The following is a 19,503-nucleotide window of genomic DNA, read 5'->3' as shown; positions in this document are numbered from 1 at the left end:
GTCTCTGTGGTGTTTTCTAAATCCTGACTGAAACTCCTCAAATAAACTATTCTGATGTAGAAAGTCACACAACTGATTTGCGACTACTTTCTCAAGGATTTTAGAGAGGAAGGGAAGGTTAGAGATCGGTCTGTAGTCAGCCAACACCTCTGGATTAAGAGTAGGCTTCTTCAGGAGAGGTTTAATTACAGCTACTTTGAAGGAATGTGGTACATGGCCAAGACAAAGACACATTAACAATATCCAGCAGAGAGGTGCCAATTAAAGGCAACACGTCTTTAAGCAGCCTCGTTGGGATGGGGTCCAAGAGACAGGTAGACGGTTTAGAAGTAGAAACCGTTGAAGACAATTGGTCTAGGTTAATGGGAGAAAAGCTATCCAAATATACACCAGGGCATACAGCCGTTTCCAAGGCCACTCCTCTTGACAGATCGGCAGTAGTTGAGGGCAAGAGAGCATCAATCTTGCCTCTAATAGTTCAAATCTTTTCATTGAAGAAGTTCATGAAGTCATTACTACTGAGGTCTATAGGAATACACGGCTCCACAGAGCTGTGACTCTCTGTCAGCCTGGCTACAGTGCTAAAGAGAACCCTGGGGTTGTTCTTATTTTTCTCTATTACTGATGAGTAATAGGCTTCTCTGGCATTACGGAGAGCCTTTTTATATGTTTTAAGACTATCTCTCCAAACTAAGCGTGATTCTTCCAGATTGGTGGAACACCATATACTTTAAAGCTTTCGTGAAGTTTGCTTTAGGTCGCGGGTCTGAGGGTTCTACCAGGGAGCAAACCTCCTTTGCCTCACCGTCTTCTTCTTCTGATAATGCATGATTTGATGCATAATATCTGAAAAATTTAGTAGTATAAATGTAATTTGTTTTATTCATAATCACATTGTGACCCCAAGGGAGGGTTTTGTTTTTACATTTTTTTGTTGTTTATTTATTTTTTATCCTCTACACATCACTGATGATCAGTCGAATTTAAACTTTACGTTTAAACAAACCTTTAGGGAGGGTTATTTTTTTCCTACATGTAAACAATATTAGACAGTCCATTCCACACATACTGTGGGTTAACCTTTATTTCAAAAGCAACTTAAAGACTAATCCATACACAGCCATCATTAACACACAGACGATACAAAATAAATATTCACCATCACTTTGTTCTTCATCACCAAATAAATACCAAATATGTGTAGCTCAATATTCCCAGTGTATTGCAATGTACTCAAAATAGTTTGTCAAAATAAAAAGGGAAATCATATAAACCGAAGCACCCAAAAAAAAAAAAATCTTTAGAAAATGATTAAAAAACTTTCAGTTACAAAATATTTGCACTTAAAAAGATCCCAGTATTTTAAATAAATAATAAGATATATAAAACAATTCATAGTTGATATCTTAAAATATTTCCTCTTTGTTCAACAATGCAGAGGAAATATGATTCCCTTCTCTTGGTTAACGTTTAAAATCTTCTCAGGTAGCATTTTTTAAATAAAAAATAAAAAATAATAAATATATAATTAATAATAAATAGGCATACATAAAAAATAATACAGCAGACATGAATGAATAAGTTATTAAACCAACATTTGCAAAGGATTTAAATAGTTACACAGCAATAGTAAGAATGAATCTACAAACTAGTCCTGGAGGTGCAACATCACTATGTTCATATAGAATACTATCAACATTATTAAGTGGAGATGGGATATGTTCACTAACTAAGAGAGTCTGCGCTGCTCAGGCTGTATACTGCACTCCTGACCTTGAGATGCCCTTGCTTACAGTAACAGTTTCATTCCAGTGTGCTACCACGCTTTACGTCCACACCCTAATCTGTTCACGCTCATACTGTCATAAAGCAACATGCAAACAGCAAACTAATGCAAAGAACAGATGACAACGTTCCAAATGAGAAGAATTAATTACATACAGTATCTAAAGGGTTTGGAAAGAAAAATGGGTGTAGTCACTGTGATGCACCGCCCCCTTGTCCTCCTGTCCGTCACACCTCGATGCCCTTCACGGCCTCGTTGATGGACTCGAGCAGAGCTCGGTTCTCAGGGTTCTGGTAGCAGTCTTTATTGGTAAACATGTGGGTCAGTGTGTCCACATAGCTATCAAAGTTCTGCTCTGACAGCGGCTCCTGCTGAACACACAAGTTCAGAAGTTAGAAAGTCTTTTAAGAGGAAGAGAAGAATACAAACATGACAATCATCAGTTGAGCTGTTGGATATTTCCACCTCTACATGAGTAACAGCCAACAGCTTTAGTGCTTTCCATTCATTATTAATCAGTTTTAAGGGGCTTTTGTACTGTTACTTTGTGAAAAATATGACGCTCTGATCTGTGTTTGCAGTGCTCTGGTTCTAAGCTTACTTTGGTTACTGAAAACGTTAATAGGCCTTCACAGATGCCAGTGGACAGAGGCTCAGTTACAACACATGCCCACGTCGTCACTCTCCAAAAGGGGCCTGAATGAAAACTCAGTCTTTGGGTATTCCCAAAGACTCCATCGGTCCATCAGCCCCACGTTCATGTGCGTCACTCTCTATGCTAGCTACACTGAGTGGTTACGGTCAGCCCGGGTCCCACGAGTCCCACGGGTCCCCCACGGGTCCCACTCCTCAATGAGAAGGTCATTGGTATGCAGATCACATTCCCGGTCAAGACAGGAGAGTCTCAAGTTACCTCTCTCTCTCTCTCTCTCTCTCTCTCTCTCTCTCTTATTAGCAGATATGTGGATTGAAAAGTTTCACTGTGTAATTGATGAAGGAACAACACAGCAGTGCATCAATACCAGCCAGCTGATAGACTGCTAACTGTTTATTGGATTAACAGAACCTTTACTGAGGGTGATCTACATGTTCATCTAGACCCTGTTACCTGGTCAAGGGCTCACTGATGTCATCTAGTAGAGTTATGGAGCAATGGTTTCAGCCCTGCCACTGGTTTCATGCTATTAGACTGATTGACAGTTGGTGGTCGCAATGCGCCTCCAAAGGCAGTAAAGAAGAAGACCAAGAGTGTAGGGGATTTGAATAGTCTGGTTCAAGCTGATTTTACTATCTAAAATCAACTTGAACCGGACTATCCAAACCCCCCTACACTCTGCCTGCCCACTTCCAGAGAGAAGGGTCAATAATTCAACTGTTTAATATTCTGTATTACTCTAAACTACTATAGTTTACATTAAGGTGTTTTCTTATACTGTTCATTTAAACTAATATTTTTATTTATTTATTCTTTTCTTGCATTTTTACACACTGAACCATATATCTCATTTTTCAGCATTATTTGTTATATATTTGTCCATATGTATGTTGTTATAATGCATATGTATTACATACTTAGTATTGTTAATATATTTTGTATAATTTTTCTATGTTATATATTTCTATTCTAGAATGGGAGCAGCTGTAACTTAACGCTTGGTTACATTGTAACCTTGGTTCTCTGAGTGAAGAGACTAGGCTCCAATCAATAATCAGTGAATGTACCTGGGCTTAATATGTTTTAAAGAAATATCCACTTGCATGTGGAATATGTAACTGTGTGGAGAGATTGTCTTGATACAATAGAGAAAACAATGTCCTCTTTTAAGCAAACCAAAAGACATTGTGTATCCTCACCATGACGGGCAGGTGGATGTTGGCCAGGCTGCGGATCAGGGCCTGACTCAGGCCGGATAGCTCCAGGAATAAGGCCTCATTCCTCTCCTCGATATGTTTGTTCTCCTCCTCCATGCTCTTCAGGTTCTTCTCCATTGACGAGATCTGAAGGACAGACATAGAACTCTTGATAACAGAACCATGGTGTTGGGCTGCTTTTCACTTTTAGTACCACTGACAAACTTACTGACTGCACCATATCCAGCTCTACTAATGCATCATTGAAGCTGGTCTCTACAGTCAGGTATCAGCTGATCAATTACAAACCAACAGCCTCCCATGACATGGCAGTGTCTCCTTGATGTACTCTAAAAGGCATTGGGTGTCCCTCACCTGGCAGCCAGCTGAGCTCACCTGAGTGTGCAGGGTCATCATGTCAGCCTCCATCTCTGAGTTGGACTCGCTCAGGTCATTGATCTCCTTGTTGAGCTGCTTGATGTCCTCATCGTTGTCCAGAACTGAGCACAGTTAGCAAACAAGTGTCACACATTGTTCATCACAGACATCAAGTATGTGTGCAGGTCCAGAGTGGAGAGGACATTACATCTGTCTCTGAGTCATGTGTTGCTGAGGGACTTCTTATGTCTTCATGTCTCTGTGTCTTGTTATTAATAGTAGTTTGGGGGACTTGTTGGACACACATAATAATAAAGTTCTGTCTCTTACCATCACTGGCTCTGAACTTTGCGGTGATGTACTCGTCTCCGGGGAACTTGGCTCTCTTCTTGTTGGCCGTCGCTCTGGGACAACCTGACAGACTGAGAGGAGCAGCAGATCAGGATCGAGAGCTCTAACCTTCTAACATGACTGAGATAAAACTCTCAGCTAGGTTTAATAATACTGAGACCATCAGATATTAAGATACCTGCGGTGTGTCAGGAAACTGCCGTTGGCATGGCCGGAGCCGTCGCAGCCTGGCGTCGGGCAGGTCGGGCCCTCGGTCTTGAAGGCCTTCCAGGAGAAGGGGGTGCCGTTAAGGAGACCTTCCTTCTGCCGGCGGGCTGCCAGCGGACAGCCATAGGCACTGCGGTGGGTGGCGTACTTCCCGCTGATGTGGCCCAGACTGTCGCAGCCAGGAACCGGACACCTGGAGACAGGCAGAGGGCACCGGGTGACTGTTTGGACTGTTTGTCAAGAGACCGGCACAAGACTGACACATCAGATAGTTTTAGAAGCAGTGTTGAAGAACAATTCACCAGGAGTGACTTTTATACTATGTCCCAGAAGGTTCCACATAAGTGTCATCAAATGTACGATTCCTTCCATTAATAAAAGAGTTAATTAAATATCTTAAATGGAAAGTTAATACACATTTACACCCCTCAGTTAATTCATCTTAATAAGATTATTTGACTCTCCCATTTACTTTTAAATGACCTAACATCTCCTATTTCCTGAATAGTACAAATCATTGATCTCTTTTCCATTTTTTACCGATAATAAAAATTACATATAACAGATAATTGAAAAAAAAAATTAAAATTAAAAATGTGCTCAATATATTTGACGGTGATCTGTCTTTGTTCTGAGGGTTGTCATGACAACCTGCCTGTTCGATGTATTTTTCGTGTATGAGTACACACTTTATCCTGATGGTGGTGTTGACTGAAAGGTCAGAACACTAGGGTTCTTCCTCTAGGGCAGTGGTTCTCAAATGGGGGCACGTGTACCCCTGGGGGTACGTGATGGCACTCCAGGGGAGATTTTAAAAAGTCTATTTAAAATTAGCATCCATTCCAAAATCCTTTAAAAATAGTTATATAATAAATATTCAATACAATATACGTGTAAGTTAATACACTATCAAATACACTTAATTTGATATATTCTATATTAAATCAGACACTGATACCACAATTACATATTGTTTTCCACCAAAAATGATTTTGGCTGTTTACTTGTCTGCAAAAAGATTTCACAAGGGGTACATCACTGAAAAAAGGTTGAGAACCACTGCTCTAGGGTGTATGGATATCCAGAATAAGTTGCAAGAAATGTGAGCATCTGTTGTTAATCACTTAATAATCTATATCCCCCATCTTCTTACCTCCAACTTCCTGATGTTAAACTCAGACAAAACTGAAGTTATTTTACTGGCCCTGAACACCTCAGAGATCAATTATCTGGTGATGTGGTTTCTGTAGATGGCATTGCCCTGGCATCCAACACCACTGTAAAGAATCTCTAGTTATCTTTGACCGAGACTTGTCCTTTAACTCCCACGTTAAGCAAATCTCAAGGACTGCATTTTTTCATCTACGTAACATTTCAAAAATCAGACACATCTGGTCCCAAAAAGATGCAGAAAAGCTGGTTCACGCGTTTGTTACTTCCAGACTAGATTACTGCAACTCCTTATTATCAGGCTGCTCTAATAAGTCTCTTAAATCCCTCCAGTTGATCCAGAATGCTGCAGCTCGTGTACTCACAAAAACTAAGAAAAGAGATCACATGACTCCTGTATTAGCTGATCTGCACTGGCTCCCTGTAAAATCAAGAATCACATTTAAAATTCTTCTCCTCACCTACAAAGCCTTGATTGGTGATGCACCATCATATCTTAAGGAGCTTGTAGTACCATATTGCCCCACTAGAGAGCTGCTCACTAAATGCGGGGCTACTTTTGGTTCCTAGAGTCCTAAAAAGTAGGATGGGAGCCAGAGCCTTCAGTTATCAAGCTCCTCTTTTATGGAACCAGCTTCCACTTTCAGTCCTGGAGGCAGACACAGTCACCTCATTTAAGAATAGACTTAAGACTTTCCTCTTTAATAGTGGTTATAGTTAGGGCTGAATCAGGTTTGCCCTGGTCCAGCCCCTTGATATGCTGCTATAGGCTTATAGGCTGCTGGGGGATGTTTTAGGATACACTGAGCACCTATCTCCTCTTCTCTCTCTCCTTATGGATGAATTTACATCTCTCCATTGCACCTTATTAACTCTGCTTCCTCCCCGGAGTCGTTGTGACTTCACGTCTCATAGGGTCCATTGGACCTGGTGGTGTCTGATGCTGGTGAACCGGCCTCCCGTGTTGGCCCTGCTGATGCCCCGCCCCCTCCTCTCTACCTCCTTCTGTTTCATGGATTGGAGTTCCATTCATACATTGTCATATTCATGTAATGTGTTTATGTAACTTTGTAATGTTGTTCATTCTGTACACATGACATCTATTCATCTGTCCATCCGGGGAGAGGGATCCTCCTCTGTTGCTCTACAGAAGGTTTCTTCCCTTTTTTCCCTGTTAAAGGTTTTTTTCTATTATTTGGGAGTTTTTCCTGATTCGATGTGAGGTCAAAGGTCAGGGATGTCGTATGTGTACAGATTGTAAAGCCTTCTGAGGGGAGTTTGTAATTTGTGATTTTGGACTATATAAAATAAACTGAATTGAATCTTCTAACGTTAGATAGGCCTTGCTTGGTTGTAGGAGCCAATGAGCTTCTACTGCTCACCTCAAGAGCTCCGAGTCTTCCTTGTCATCCTTGGTGGGGGTTGTTTTGACCCCGCCTTTCTTGGCTCGAGGGCATCCGGAAAGACTAGCAGAGAGGAACCGAGAGGATCAATCACAGTATCTGTCTGCCAGAGTGACATGAAGGTACAGCAGAACGTGAGAGGAGCTCCTACCTTCTGTGTGAGGCGTAGTTTCCTGTGATGTGGCCTGATCCATCACAACCTGGAGTGGGACACCTGAGACACACACAGACCATCTTTCACTCCACACGCCTACATTATCAGCAGACTGCAGGCAGACACCAGCTTTTCTCACTAAATCATTAGGGCTCATTGTTTTCGGGTTTTGATTTTGTTATTATTGGATTTCATTATGATTGATTCTGACTATTTTATATTAGTGTTAAAAGGAGAGCAGGGACAGAGTTGTAGCTGCAGACTGAGTGCTCAGTGAACATGTTGGAGGTGAGAGACAGGAGAAAGCAGACATACTTTAGTTCAGCTGTGTGGGCAGCCATGAGGGTCCGAAGTGATTTATCAGCAAGAGGACAGCCTGACAGACTGGAAGATAGGTTAGAGAGAGAGCGTCAGAAAACCAGACTGAGAACAGGGTGTCTGAGTATGAGTGAAGGAAAGAGCCACAACCTGAACTGGACTACATAACCAGGACAGGACTGGGCAGCACACACACAGGGAGGACTCGAGTTACTTAGGATCTGATCTCTACAGTGGTGGAGTAGTTGGAGAGGTAAAATAATGAGCGATGTACGTGTGTGTGTGTGTGTGTGTAGAGTCATCTCAGTCATCCAGGCAGAATGATATCAGGTGTAAATAAGACAATCCACTGAAGATGGTTGCTGCCTCTTTAGTTCTAATGGCAGCATGTCAGAGGCTTCATGGACCGGGCGGTACCCTCTCATTAGCACTGAAGAGGCCACATCATCAACTTCATTTCAGTAGATTATTTGACTTGGACCCATTTCATCTGAACACCAATCATATCAAATAATGTGAAAATAGTTTTTTTAAAGGGCTTATTTGTTGCAGATCATAAAATCTAGAAAGAACGTATATTTTTGAATGAATGTTCCTGATGTATTCTTAAAGGGGTTAAATGCAAGAGAGCAGCCTGTCATGCCGGTGCTTGAACTGTACTCGACTCAAAGCCTATAAATCATGTCCATGCAGAATTTGGAGGCGTGAGCAAGTGCAAGAATGATTAATTTGAGGGGTTAATTTGAGATATGAAATACAAGTAGTGCATAAATTATATTAAACATATCTCTGCTACCTGCCAGCCTCCGTTCAGGCCATGATGTATGGGGAGAGGCTTTTACAGGCTCAAGCAGAAGTCTATGCTCTTATCCACCAGCTTTCCAACTTCCAACATATTTTACTTAACACAGCTGCACATTTGGCCTCCTTGTGGCTTATTTGATCCAACACTTACAGTCACTATATTAGTACATTAGTATATTCATTAGAAATTGGCCGTCGAGCTTGTAATTTTGCAGATTTCTTCCAGTGTTTCCACAAACAACTGGAAAAAATGGGATCAAATTTACCAGTCACTCCCCTTTTTCCTTCTAAAACGATTCCGGTCAGAATCAGCAAACCTGTGTAATGCGCCGTGGATTTGTAAAGCAACCATACTTCGCTTATTGTCTCCGAGTCAGAGTGCAGGTCTTACCTTCGGTGGGAGGCGTAGTTGCCAGTGATGTGTCCACTGCCATCGCAGCCTGGGGTGGGACATCTACGGCCAAGACACACACTCACACATCAGTCCATTGGCTTGGAAGAGGATGCTTATACTGAAAAAACACTCTACTTATACTATACTTTTTGACTTATTCCACAAGAATATAACTAGTCAATATTGAACATCATTGTCTCCAATACGGCAACTCTGAACCAGATGCTGTGTTTATGTCATATGGGTTGGATGGTAGAGGTGGGAAAGATTTGAGAGTTTACATCAGGATTCAACATATACTGTCAAAAATACGGTGCTTTATGTTCATTACATTTGGGTTTCATTATAGAATAATGGACTTTGTTATTCGTCGATATTTGGACTCCTGTATTTAGTTTCATGTTGACATGAATATATCATAACGTGGCTCATGGAATGTGACAGAGTGTTAATTATTACCTAGACGGTGGAGGCCCCTATGCAAAGTTTTACAATAAATCACAAATTGTTAGTCTGTGTCGTCTGGGGACAGCCGCTTGGTGTGGGAGGATCCCCTTGGGGCAACACTCGCCCTGCTGAGGCCTCCAGGACACACAGATGTCTACCAGTTGGAAACTGACATTTACAGTAACTCTCAAGTGACATGAACATAGCATTAGGTTTAAGAGAAATACAATTGAGGCATAAGTTTGCTTCATTGTTTATTGGACTGATGAACAGGTGGTGGTGGTTGACTGTCACCAGGCTTCAGATCCTTGGACCACATCTCAAGGTCTGGAGGTTATTTTAAGCGGCATTAAAGTTTCTATATTCATTTATATTGTATGTATAGTATTATTCTATAGGGATACAGGGGCCAGCAACCATTTTTGATATGAAATGCTCATTTTTGTTTTGATCTTGTTAATTAATGTGCAATGTCAACATTATGTTTAACATTACATTTAATGATGGCATCACATTAAAATAAAACTCTCCAACTGAATGCAATGCATAGCAACATTTCCCTTCCATAATCAAGATGTTGTAATCATACATGAGAGCACTAAACTGTAGAAGAAAGCTGCCATCCTCATCTGAGTTCAGATCATTCACCTACCAACCTTCCACCAATCAGCTTTAAGCTTAACACATTCTGCAGCCTATCAGAGGAATGTGTGTGGGATAGAAAGAACCTATCAAAGGACTGTAAATAGGCTGTGCAACTGCCAAAGGCTGTTCATCTGGCAGACATGATATGATGCACACTTAGTGCAATGTGCTGATTGGACGTGTCGTAAGAGTTGTGACTTACATAAGAATCTCCTTTTTGCTGTCTTTGGGTGGAAACTTGACCTTGAAGCTGCCGGTGGTGACCTCACCGGGGTACTTCCTGTCCTCCAGGTTTTCCTGGTCCTCTTCCTCACCATCAGAAGAGGTGTATGAAGGAGCTGTAAATTCCACCTGGAGAAAGATAACCCACCGGTAACATGGCTCCACTTATATGTGCCTGTTTCTTCTCTCAGTGGTGTGATTTCTGCAAGTGTGTACCTCTTCATGGTCTTCCTCTTTCACTCCACCTGACTTGGTGAAGTCCAGCGGCTCCTCCCACTCCGGCTGAGTGTGGCTCTGAGACAGTGTGGCTCCGACGTGTAGAGAGGATGACGAGGACGACGACGAAGGCTCTGGAGGCTGCACGCCCTCCTTCTTGGTCTTCTTCATGCTGAGGTCCAAGGTGCCATTCTCATCCACTTCAATGTCAGACTCCTACAGGGTTCAGATTCAAATAAAGTGAGCAACATATCCACGAGCATGGGGGTGCCTTGCACTGTGCAGCTGGTCTACATGGTGCACCTTGGAGCTGGGTTCTCTGGGCTTGGTGCTGATGGTCTCTGGTCTCTCCCAGCAGCGGGTGGACAGGTTGAGGATGGCTGTCGCTGCCATGTGGGCTGCCTCTGCATCTTGGCTATAGTCATAACTGCTGGAGGACGAGGCGCTCATCGAAAAGCCTCCTGACACACTGTGACTGGGAGAGGAGGCCTTAGGGAATGATTTAGCTGTGGAGGAATGGAGCAGAATGAATATATATATATATATATATATATATATATATATATATATATATATATATATATATATATAAAGTTATAGGTAAATATGGCTTCTAGTAGTTACAGTAATATCAGATGTGTTTTCATCCAGTGACGGGATGTTGTGCATGTTCTGCTGTGGATTCAAATATAGATATGTGTTATTGTCACCCTGGTGTTGTCCTAGTCACCCTTATATGGTCACATTGTGACTGACCTTGTAGTTGACCTTATCTGACTTAGCATTAATGAGGTGAAGACAGTGAATCTGCTCCTATGGCAGCAAAGGAGTCATAAACAAACAGTAACGTACGGAGCCTAGCAGAAGAAAACTAAAAACTAATTTCTAAGTACAATAATAACTAATTCATGCTCTGAAATGACAACAATGTGTAACTGTAAATGTAATTTAAAACACATTTAAGGTACAGTGGTGATTAGTGGGCAGAATCTAAGGAGTATCCATTTCTTTCTTTAGAAAATCCAAACACACCTGCATGAGATCCAATGGGATCATTTTGACATCCAATCAACCATCTTCATCTTCTCACTGTTGTCTTTTAAGATGTCATTTCTTTACTGTGTCGAGGATACCCTCTCCCCTTTCTGCTTCTTTATTGTCTATTTGTTATCATTCAGTTTTCTAGTTTTTTAGTTGGTTTTTAATCTTGATAAAAAACTGTCCAGGAATTGATCAATCTATTTAAATTATTAGGAAGAAGAGGACAACAGAGAGACTCAGGTACGACGTTGTGTTATCCAAATGAGAGATACAACCTTTCGATTTGAGAGCTTGAATTAAGCAGTTCGGCATCATGATTATTTAATTCAATGAAAAAATATTTTTTTATGGATACATCCTTGTCTAAAAAACATCCAGTCCTGTAATGTAACATCTGTATTCAGCCATGTGTGAAAGATACTAATGAAAGAATGTAATCCACAGACAGAAGCAAGCATTTCTGTTCCCACATGAACAAAACTACATTAGATTTAATAGAAGTGGATCTTACATTTGAAGGCTTTGGGTGATGTTTCAGTGCTGCTGGGTGTCTTTGGGATGAGCATACGCTTTCCAAACACCTGGACATCAAAGCTTGCATAGTCAAAGGACACCTTGGAGTACTTCTCCAGCTCCTTGGCGAGGTTAGCCCGAGGCGTGGTGGTCACCGTGTTGGGCCGGTAGCTGCCGTACTGAGGGATCTCCAGCTGCTTCACGAAGCACATGGGCCTGGAGGAGGAGACACTTAAAGTTATGCATCGTCGCTACGGTGACTCGGACGTAGCTAAAACGTCAAACTGCATTTCGTTGATGTCACCTTGTGTGCGTCTATGCTTCAAAACACTGGATTGAAAAACAATGAATCACCTGAGCACTCTGTCCGAGTTGGAGGAGGGTTCGCTGGGTGCAGCCTGTAAAAGGACCTGCTTGTCCTGGCTCTTGTTCAGCTTCGTCGCTGCTGCGATGGGACAGCCGGACAGACTGACACGGGACACATCCAAATGCATTTAATGGGACAAAACGCTCAGAAATAGGGAGACATTTCAGATGCAGACAGGTGTTTGAATTATTAATAAGCCTTCTAAAGGCCGTGTAAGTATGTATTAGTAGTATTAGGTGAGATTGGGTCTCTTTTGGGATTCACTCAATATTCTGTTCATTTTCTACCTAGTCCAGAATTTGACTCCAAAGGCCTCAACAACTACAGTTAGACCACGATTAAAAACAGAACCTCTGTACACTGTGTAGTAACATGGAAATCTGTGACATTATGCAAAGATTTCTAAATCCAAAACTATGAGAAAAATCTTCATAATAATCACAAACAAATGTCAAAATGTTCTCAAGTCCCAAATGTTTGCCTTTTGGAAGACACAGAAACATCTGCCACACTTGTTGTGCTTGTCGAGCATACGTGCATGTGTTCTACTGTGTGTGTGTGTGTGTGTGTGTGTGTGTGTGTGTGTGTGTGTGTGTCCTTGTGTGTTTCATTAACCTGCGGTGTGTGTTGCGGTTACTGTTGACATGGCCTTGGCCCGTGCAGCCAGGAGTCGGACACTTCAAGACGTTCTCATGCATGGCCAGGACTACAGACACACAGCAGACACATACTCAGGTCAGTGTGCATAAGCTTTCACACACCAGCAGTACAAAGAAGAACATTACAATAAAGCAGTGGTAATAAAGGTATTAGTGTAGTGTTTTCTCAGAAAAAAGAATGAAGTAGTAGTGGTAGTAATACTAATGTTGGTAGTAATAGTAAGAACAAGCTAGCTGTTAAATATCACAACAATATGTATAAAACAATGGTCTGTTTGTCACATCAAATAGAGATCTAGGGACTGTGGACATTGGTGGTCTCCAGTGTCACGAGAGGGAACGTGTACTCACTCTCCGGAGGGATTCGGTCTTTGTGAGGACATCCAGAGAGACTGCGGTGGTGAGGGTACAGCCCGGTCACATGACCGGTCCCGTCACACCCCGGGGTCGGACACTTCACCTCCTTTTTCTCTGAATAGAGGATGGTGTGATTTAGATGGAGCACACCAGTAAGCAGTAACAGGGTTGGAGGTACCTCAATATTTGGTTCTGACCGAGTACTACCAGGCTCAGAGTCACACATGCGATCAATAACGATACCTTTTATGCATCATTAATAGGCTTCTGAATGCATTTTCATTGCCACCATTTACCAAACACGAGGCATTTATTTGTAGTATTTTCTGTTAATGACTTCATCCCATGAAGGTGAAAACACACACATGGTAAATAACGTAGAAATAAGAACAATATTTTTTAGATCACTGTCCACAAGAGCGGTGTTCAGGGGCCCATATGATCTAATGTAAGGGCCATTTTAATGTCATTGATCCTGTCAACACTATTACCATTCTGCCCATTTTAGGATGGGTGAAAGGGAGTGTTCATGGGAAAGTAAAAGGTCAACTTATTATGACACATATGCATCATCGGAAATCTGGGAAGATGAATTTGACATGAAGCTCAGCACTGTGTGTCAAGTTCTTCTAGGACATAAATCATAAATAGAAATTCATTAATTAATTTAAATAAACTGTGAAAATTGTAAAGTGTATAAGGGCTTAGGACATTATAATGAAAGTATAGTATGATGAAAATTACCTCTTAAGTTGTTGCAGCACTTTTTGGGTTGACATAATTTGTAACCATTTTTAAATGCCTCCAAAGATATCATATGTGGACTTGAGGAAGACCAAACAAAATCCTTGTTTCTGCAAATATTTCCATTTTTCAGCAATTGTCGAGCATTTATTGTGTAAACTGCTCAGAGAACATCATCAGAGGCTCAGCTCTCCAGTCATACACAATTTAGGTAATTCCATGTCTGTCATTATTAAAATACCCCTTTTAGTACAGGTTGAAAATAACACATATATACAAGTATTTCCTCAGGGGATGTCTGTAAAGGGGAGACTCGTGGGTACCCGTAGAACCCATTTTCATTCACATATCGTGAGGTCAGAGGTCAAGAGCCCGCTTCACAAAAGCCTTTATAGTATTTATATTTCAGTTAGAAGAACAAAAGAAGAACAATTCTACGCAAAATAAATGGATTTGGTTGATGAATATAATTTTTAGACCTAATGAATTTTATTTACCAATCATTATATTCCATATAATAAACAGGACCATTTGAACTGTTGTCAGTAGGAAGAGGAAGTACCTTTGCTGTAGTGAGCGGTGCGGCGGGCGACAGCAGCCGGCTCGGAGCTCTTGCTGGAGGTGCTGTATGGTTGGTAGTCCGGGGAGCTCCGGGCCTCCTGCCCCCCTTTCACCTCCTCCGCCTTCAGGGCGATGGCCTGCTCTAGCAGCCCCAGGTTCCCCCGGGTCATATCCCAGTTCTCGGAGTCATCCGTGATTCCTGAGCCCTCTGAGACACGATCCTGCTCATCTCCTTCATACTCCTCTTCCTCTTCCTCTTCCTCTTCCTCCTCCTCCTCCTCCTCCTCCTCATCCTCGTCATCATCCTCCTCTGAGCGGACTTCTATAACCACTGTCGTCGGAGAGGCTTTGCTGGAGTCTGGGTCTTCCTCTTCCTCCTCCACCACCTTGCCTACTTCCTTCCCCTGCCTCTCATCCTCCTCTTCCTCCCTTTCGTCTTCCTCTTCTTCCTCAAACTTTTCTTCCCTGAGTGACATCTCAGCCTCAGACCCCTGAGTGCGTGGACTCAAAGTGTAAGGAGTGGCAATCTCTTGGTGGATCTCCCTCTCCTCTCCCTCATCTTCCTCCTCTTCCTCCTCCTCCTGTGCCTCCCTCTCAATCTTGTCCTCTATTGATTCTTTGGCCTGATGGTTGTAATCTCCACTGGAGTACTGGTGATCAGAATTTTCCTGACTTATCATATGTCTTTCTGTCACCTTTTCTTCAACAATATTCTCTTCCCTTTCCTGCTGCTCTTCCTCTTCCTTTTCTTCATCTCCTTCCTCTTCCTCCTCTTCTTTTGTCTCTTTAAGCTCTGCGACGCCTGTTTCTTCTTCAGGTTGCTCTGATGACTCCTTTGTCACCAGCTGGCCTTCCTCCTGCTGCTCCTCCTCCTTGGTCTCTGTTTCCTCCTGCTGATGCTCATCAGTGTCTGTTACTGGCTTCACTTCCTCTGTAGTTGTCTCTGTTTCCGTGCCGTTTTCAGTCTCCGAAGTGAAGCTTTCATTGTCACCGACTTCCACCGGAGGACAGACTGCTGTTTCTGTGTCCTCTGTTGTCACCAGTGAGCATTCTGCTGTGGATTCAAATATAGATATGTGTTATTGTCACCCTGGTGTTGTCCTAGTCACCCTTATATGGTCACATTGTGACTGACCTTGTAGTTGACCTTATCTGACTTAGCATTAATGAGGTGAAGACAGTGAGTCTGCTCCTACTCTCACATGCCATAAGTTCCTCCCTGTAACATGCAGTCCAAGCCATCCTTTTCCCTGAGTGTGAGCTTAAAACGTCCTCGTATCAACAAGGAACTGGAAAAGACGAGTCTATTCTCCCCTGCACTTTATTATTGCAATGAAAAGCACTCGTGCCTCTAACAGTCCAACAGGGTGCTGTAAACTGACTGATGATGCATCTCAGCTTTCTATAAGTCCCTTTCCTATCATTAACCTAGTTTTTGTACAATGTTTTTGTTTACCACGGCAGCGTTACCCAATGATGATCATTTCTATCTAGCACCATCATCAGACTTGGTATTTGTCCAATACTTAAGTTTGAGGATTCCCATCAGACCAGCTGTGCTATTTACTGCTTATTAACATGTAGCCTTGTTAGCATGCTAACAAGCTAACCTTTATTATCATGCTAAACATGGACTGCATCAGCATGTACACATTGTCATTGTTAGCATGTTAACACGCTTATGGACAATTTAGTTATCTGAGGTGTTGATACCATAGGAACAACAACAACAACAACAACATTGTTCTGCTAAACATTTCTATAAGCGTTGCTATTTTTAAGGTGAGTTAATAGATTTTGATTAAATATGTCTAGGTTTAGATTCACAAAGATATCTAACAGTGATTAGAATAAAACAAAGGGAAAGAGCCGGCCCACGTTTCCCTTGTTCCAGCCCGACCTCCACAATGTTTCACTGAAACTTTTCTTGTCGGATTTTACTCACTTTTTGTTGACTCTGGGCTGCATTTTGTTTTGTTTTTCTTCTTTTCTTTGAGATCTTCCTCCTCTTCCTCCTCTTTGTGCACTTCCTCCTCTTCTGCTGCATCACTGTCTGCATTGAAGCCTTCATCTCCTGCTTCTGTGGCCGGCTGGTTCCTCCTCTTGGGAGCAGACTGGTTCTCCTCAGCTTCAGCCTCCTCCAGCTTCCTTTTTTTCACTATTGGGCATCCCAGGATGCTGAGGAGAGCAGGATGGGTATATACGTGAATGCTAACCGCTAACAAGCTAATATAAAACAGCACAATCACCGGCTTCTTGTTGTTATTCTGGCCAAAGTGTTATTGTGAGATGTAATTCTGTTGTATGATAACATCAAATATAGCATATAACATATGTTGTCGACAATACAGCAGTTGCCCTGATCAGATCAGATGTTTAGGTCAATACAGTGAGGTTCTTACCTTCTATGTCGAGAGTATCTTCCACTGACGTGGCCTTTACCATCACATCCAGGGGTGGGACAGCTGCTACACACAGCAAGACAAATACACACTTCATACACACGAGGCACACTTCATACATCATGACGTGTTACGTGAAGCATGTAATCACTCACTTTAACTCCTGCTTCATCTCTTGTCCCACGAGGTCTGACGACACTGAGAGAAAAGTGACAGGAGAATCAAGAAATGCAGAAATAAAAGTCAAACGAGAGCCTGCAGCTTAAAAAGGCAGCTTTTTATTTTCTGGAGGCTTTACTCGTGGAAAATCATCCTTGTTCATACAGAGGTCATGAATCTTCTTCGTGAGGTGAGTATAACACTTGCAAACTGGATTATGAACCAGCAAAGAGGACGATGGCTCTATTGGCTTTTAGCTTGGCGCCGATTCAAAATATAGTTCATTTTCTCATTAGCAATAAGGTAATATCTCTGATTAAATGTGTTTGTTGTTCACAACAGATCATACTTTCTCCTTTATTCAGGCCCATTGCACTTGTTTTGGCACACATGTGTAAAAGAGTAAGTACAATTGTTTACAATTTGCATAATAACCGTTTGCCCATGTCTTGCTGATTGAAACTGATTGTCATGTTCATCATAACTTCTTTGTTCGTTAGAGACGACACATGAAGAAAGATCCATCATTATCAAAATCTACACATACATGTATATGTCATGAATATCTATGACGTTATGTTCTTTGTAGAGGTACAACTGAACTACCGAAGGTCTTTATTTTATTGTCTATATCTTGACATGAAGGATCAAGGGTGAAAGTGATCCTACTGTAATAGTAAGTGTAACACAGAAACATGTACTGTATGCACACACATGTTTCTGTGTTGTACAGTAAACATGTTGAAACCAGAGTCTCAGCTCAGTGTGATACACAGTATCATTCAGCTAGACAACCCTGACATTCTAGAATAGAAGTCTGTCAAAGTCAACAAAACAGAGATCTGTCAGAACTGACGTCAACACAGCAACTAGCTTATGAAGCATGAATTACATGTGTTGTGCATTTTATACCTAAAATTACAGTTGAGCAGCTAGTATCTTAGCAAGATACCATGTTTGTACGCGTGGGGGCCCACATGTACACATGCACTTCATCAGTGTGTGTGTGTGTGTGTGTGTGTGTTTGTATGTGTGTGTGTGTGTGTGTGTGTGTGTGTATACTGACCCCGGCTTCCTTTGGAGCGGGTTCGTGTTCGTGTCTCTGCAGTGTCTTGGCTCATCTGAATAACAAGGGCAAGAACTATAAATATTGACAAACAGACATACAGAGAGACAGATATACAGAGAGGCAGATATACAGACAGACATACAGAGAGACAGATAGACAGACAGACATACAGAGAGACAGATAGACAGACAGACATACAGAGAGACAGATAGACAGACAGATAGACAGAAATATAGACATACAGAGAGACAGATATACAGACAGACATACAGAGAGACAGACAGACAGACAGAAATATAGACAGACAGAGAGACAGATATACAGACAGACATACAGAGAGACAGACAGACAGACAGAAATATAGACAGACAGAGAGACAGATATACAGACAGACATACAGAGAGACAGACAGACAGACAGAAATATAGACAGACAGAGAGACATACAGAGAGACAGACAGACAGACAGAAATATAGACATACAGAGAGACAGATATACAGACAGACATACAGAGAGACAGACAGACAGACAGAAATATAGACAGACAGAGAGACAGATATACAGACAGACAGACAGACATACAGAGAGACAGACAGACAGACAGAAATATAGACATACAGAGAGACAGATATACAGACAGACAGACAGACAGAAATATAGACAGACAGACAGAAATATAGACAGACAGAGAGACAGATATACAGACAGACAGACAGACATACAGAGAGACAGACAGACCGACAGAAATATAGACAGACAGAGAGACAGAGAGACAGATATACAGACAGACAGATAGAGAGACAGATAGACAGACAGACAGACATACAGACAGACAGACATACAGACATACAGACATACAGACAGACAGACATACAGACAGACAGACAGACATACAGACATACAGACATACAGACAGACATACAGACATACAGACAGACAGACAGACATACAGAGAGACAGATATACAGACAGACAGAGAGACAGACAGACAGACAGACAGAGAGACAGATATACAGACAGACATACAGAGAGACAGACAGACAGACAGAAATATAGACATACAGAGAGACAGATATACAGACAGACATACAGAGAGACAGACAGACAGACAGAAATATAGACAGACAGAGAGACAGATATACAGACAGACATACAGAGAGACAGACAGACAGACAGAAATATAGACAGACAGAGAGACATACAGAGAGACAGACAGACAGACAGAAATATAGACATACAGAGAGACAGATATACAGACAGACATACAGAGAGACAGACAGACAGA

The 19,503-nt window shown here is 41.9% G+C and overlaps 1 protein-coding gene across 1 annotated transcript; it reads right to left on the bottom strand.

Annotated features, from left to right (window-relative positions):
- Positions 1-2,013: 2,013 nt before the first annotated feature.
- On the bottom strand, positions 2,014-18,270 carry myt1a (myelin transcription factor 1a). The gene is made up of 21 exons (XM_034537175.1): positions 18,216-18,270; positions 17,146-17,188; positions 16,991-17,056; positions 16,534-16,766; positions 14,590-15,642; positions 13,278-13,397; positions 12,883-12,973; positions 12,255-12,368; positions 11,899-12,116; positions 10,650-10,852; positions 10,347-10,562; positions 10,111-10,259; positions 8,814-8,876; positions 7,616-7,684; positions 7,298-7,360; positions 7,126-7,209; positions 4,545-4,766; positions 4,346-4,437; positions 4,034-4,137; positions 3,641-3,784; positions 2,014-2,157 (listed from the first exon to the last, which is right to left on the bottom strand). The coding sequence occupies exons 1-21, from the start codon at positions 18,268-18,270 to the stop codon at positions 2,014-2,016; spliced, it is 3,546 nt and encodes a 1,181-aa protein (XP_034393066.1).
- Between the last annotated feature and the right edge of the window lie 1,233 nt (positions 18,271-19,503).

The sequence above is a fragment of the Cyclopterus lumpus genome, chromosome 7, assembly GCF_009769545.1.
Source record: "Cyclopterus lumpus isolate fCycLum1 chromosome 7, fCycLum1.pri, whole genome shotgun sequence".
Lineage (NCBI taxonomy): Eukaryota > Metazoa > Chordata > Actinopteri > Perciformes > Cyclopteridae > Cyclopterus > Cyclopterus lumpus.
This window is presented reverse-complemented; position numbering and strand designations above follow the sequence as displayed.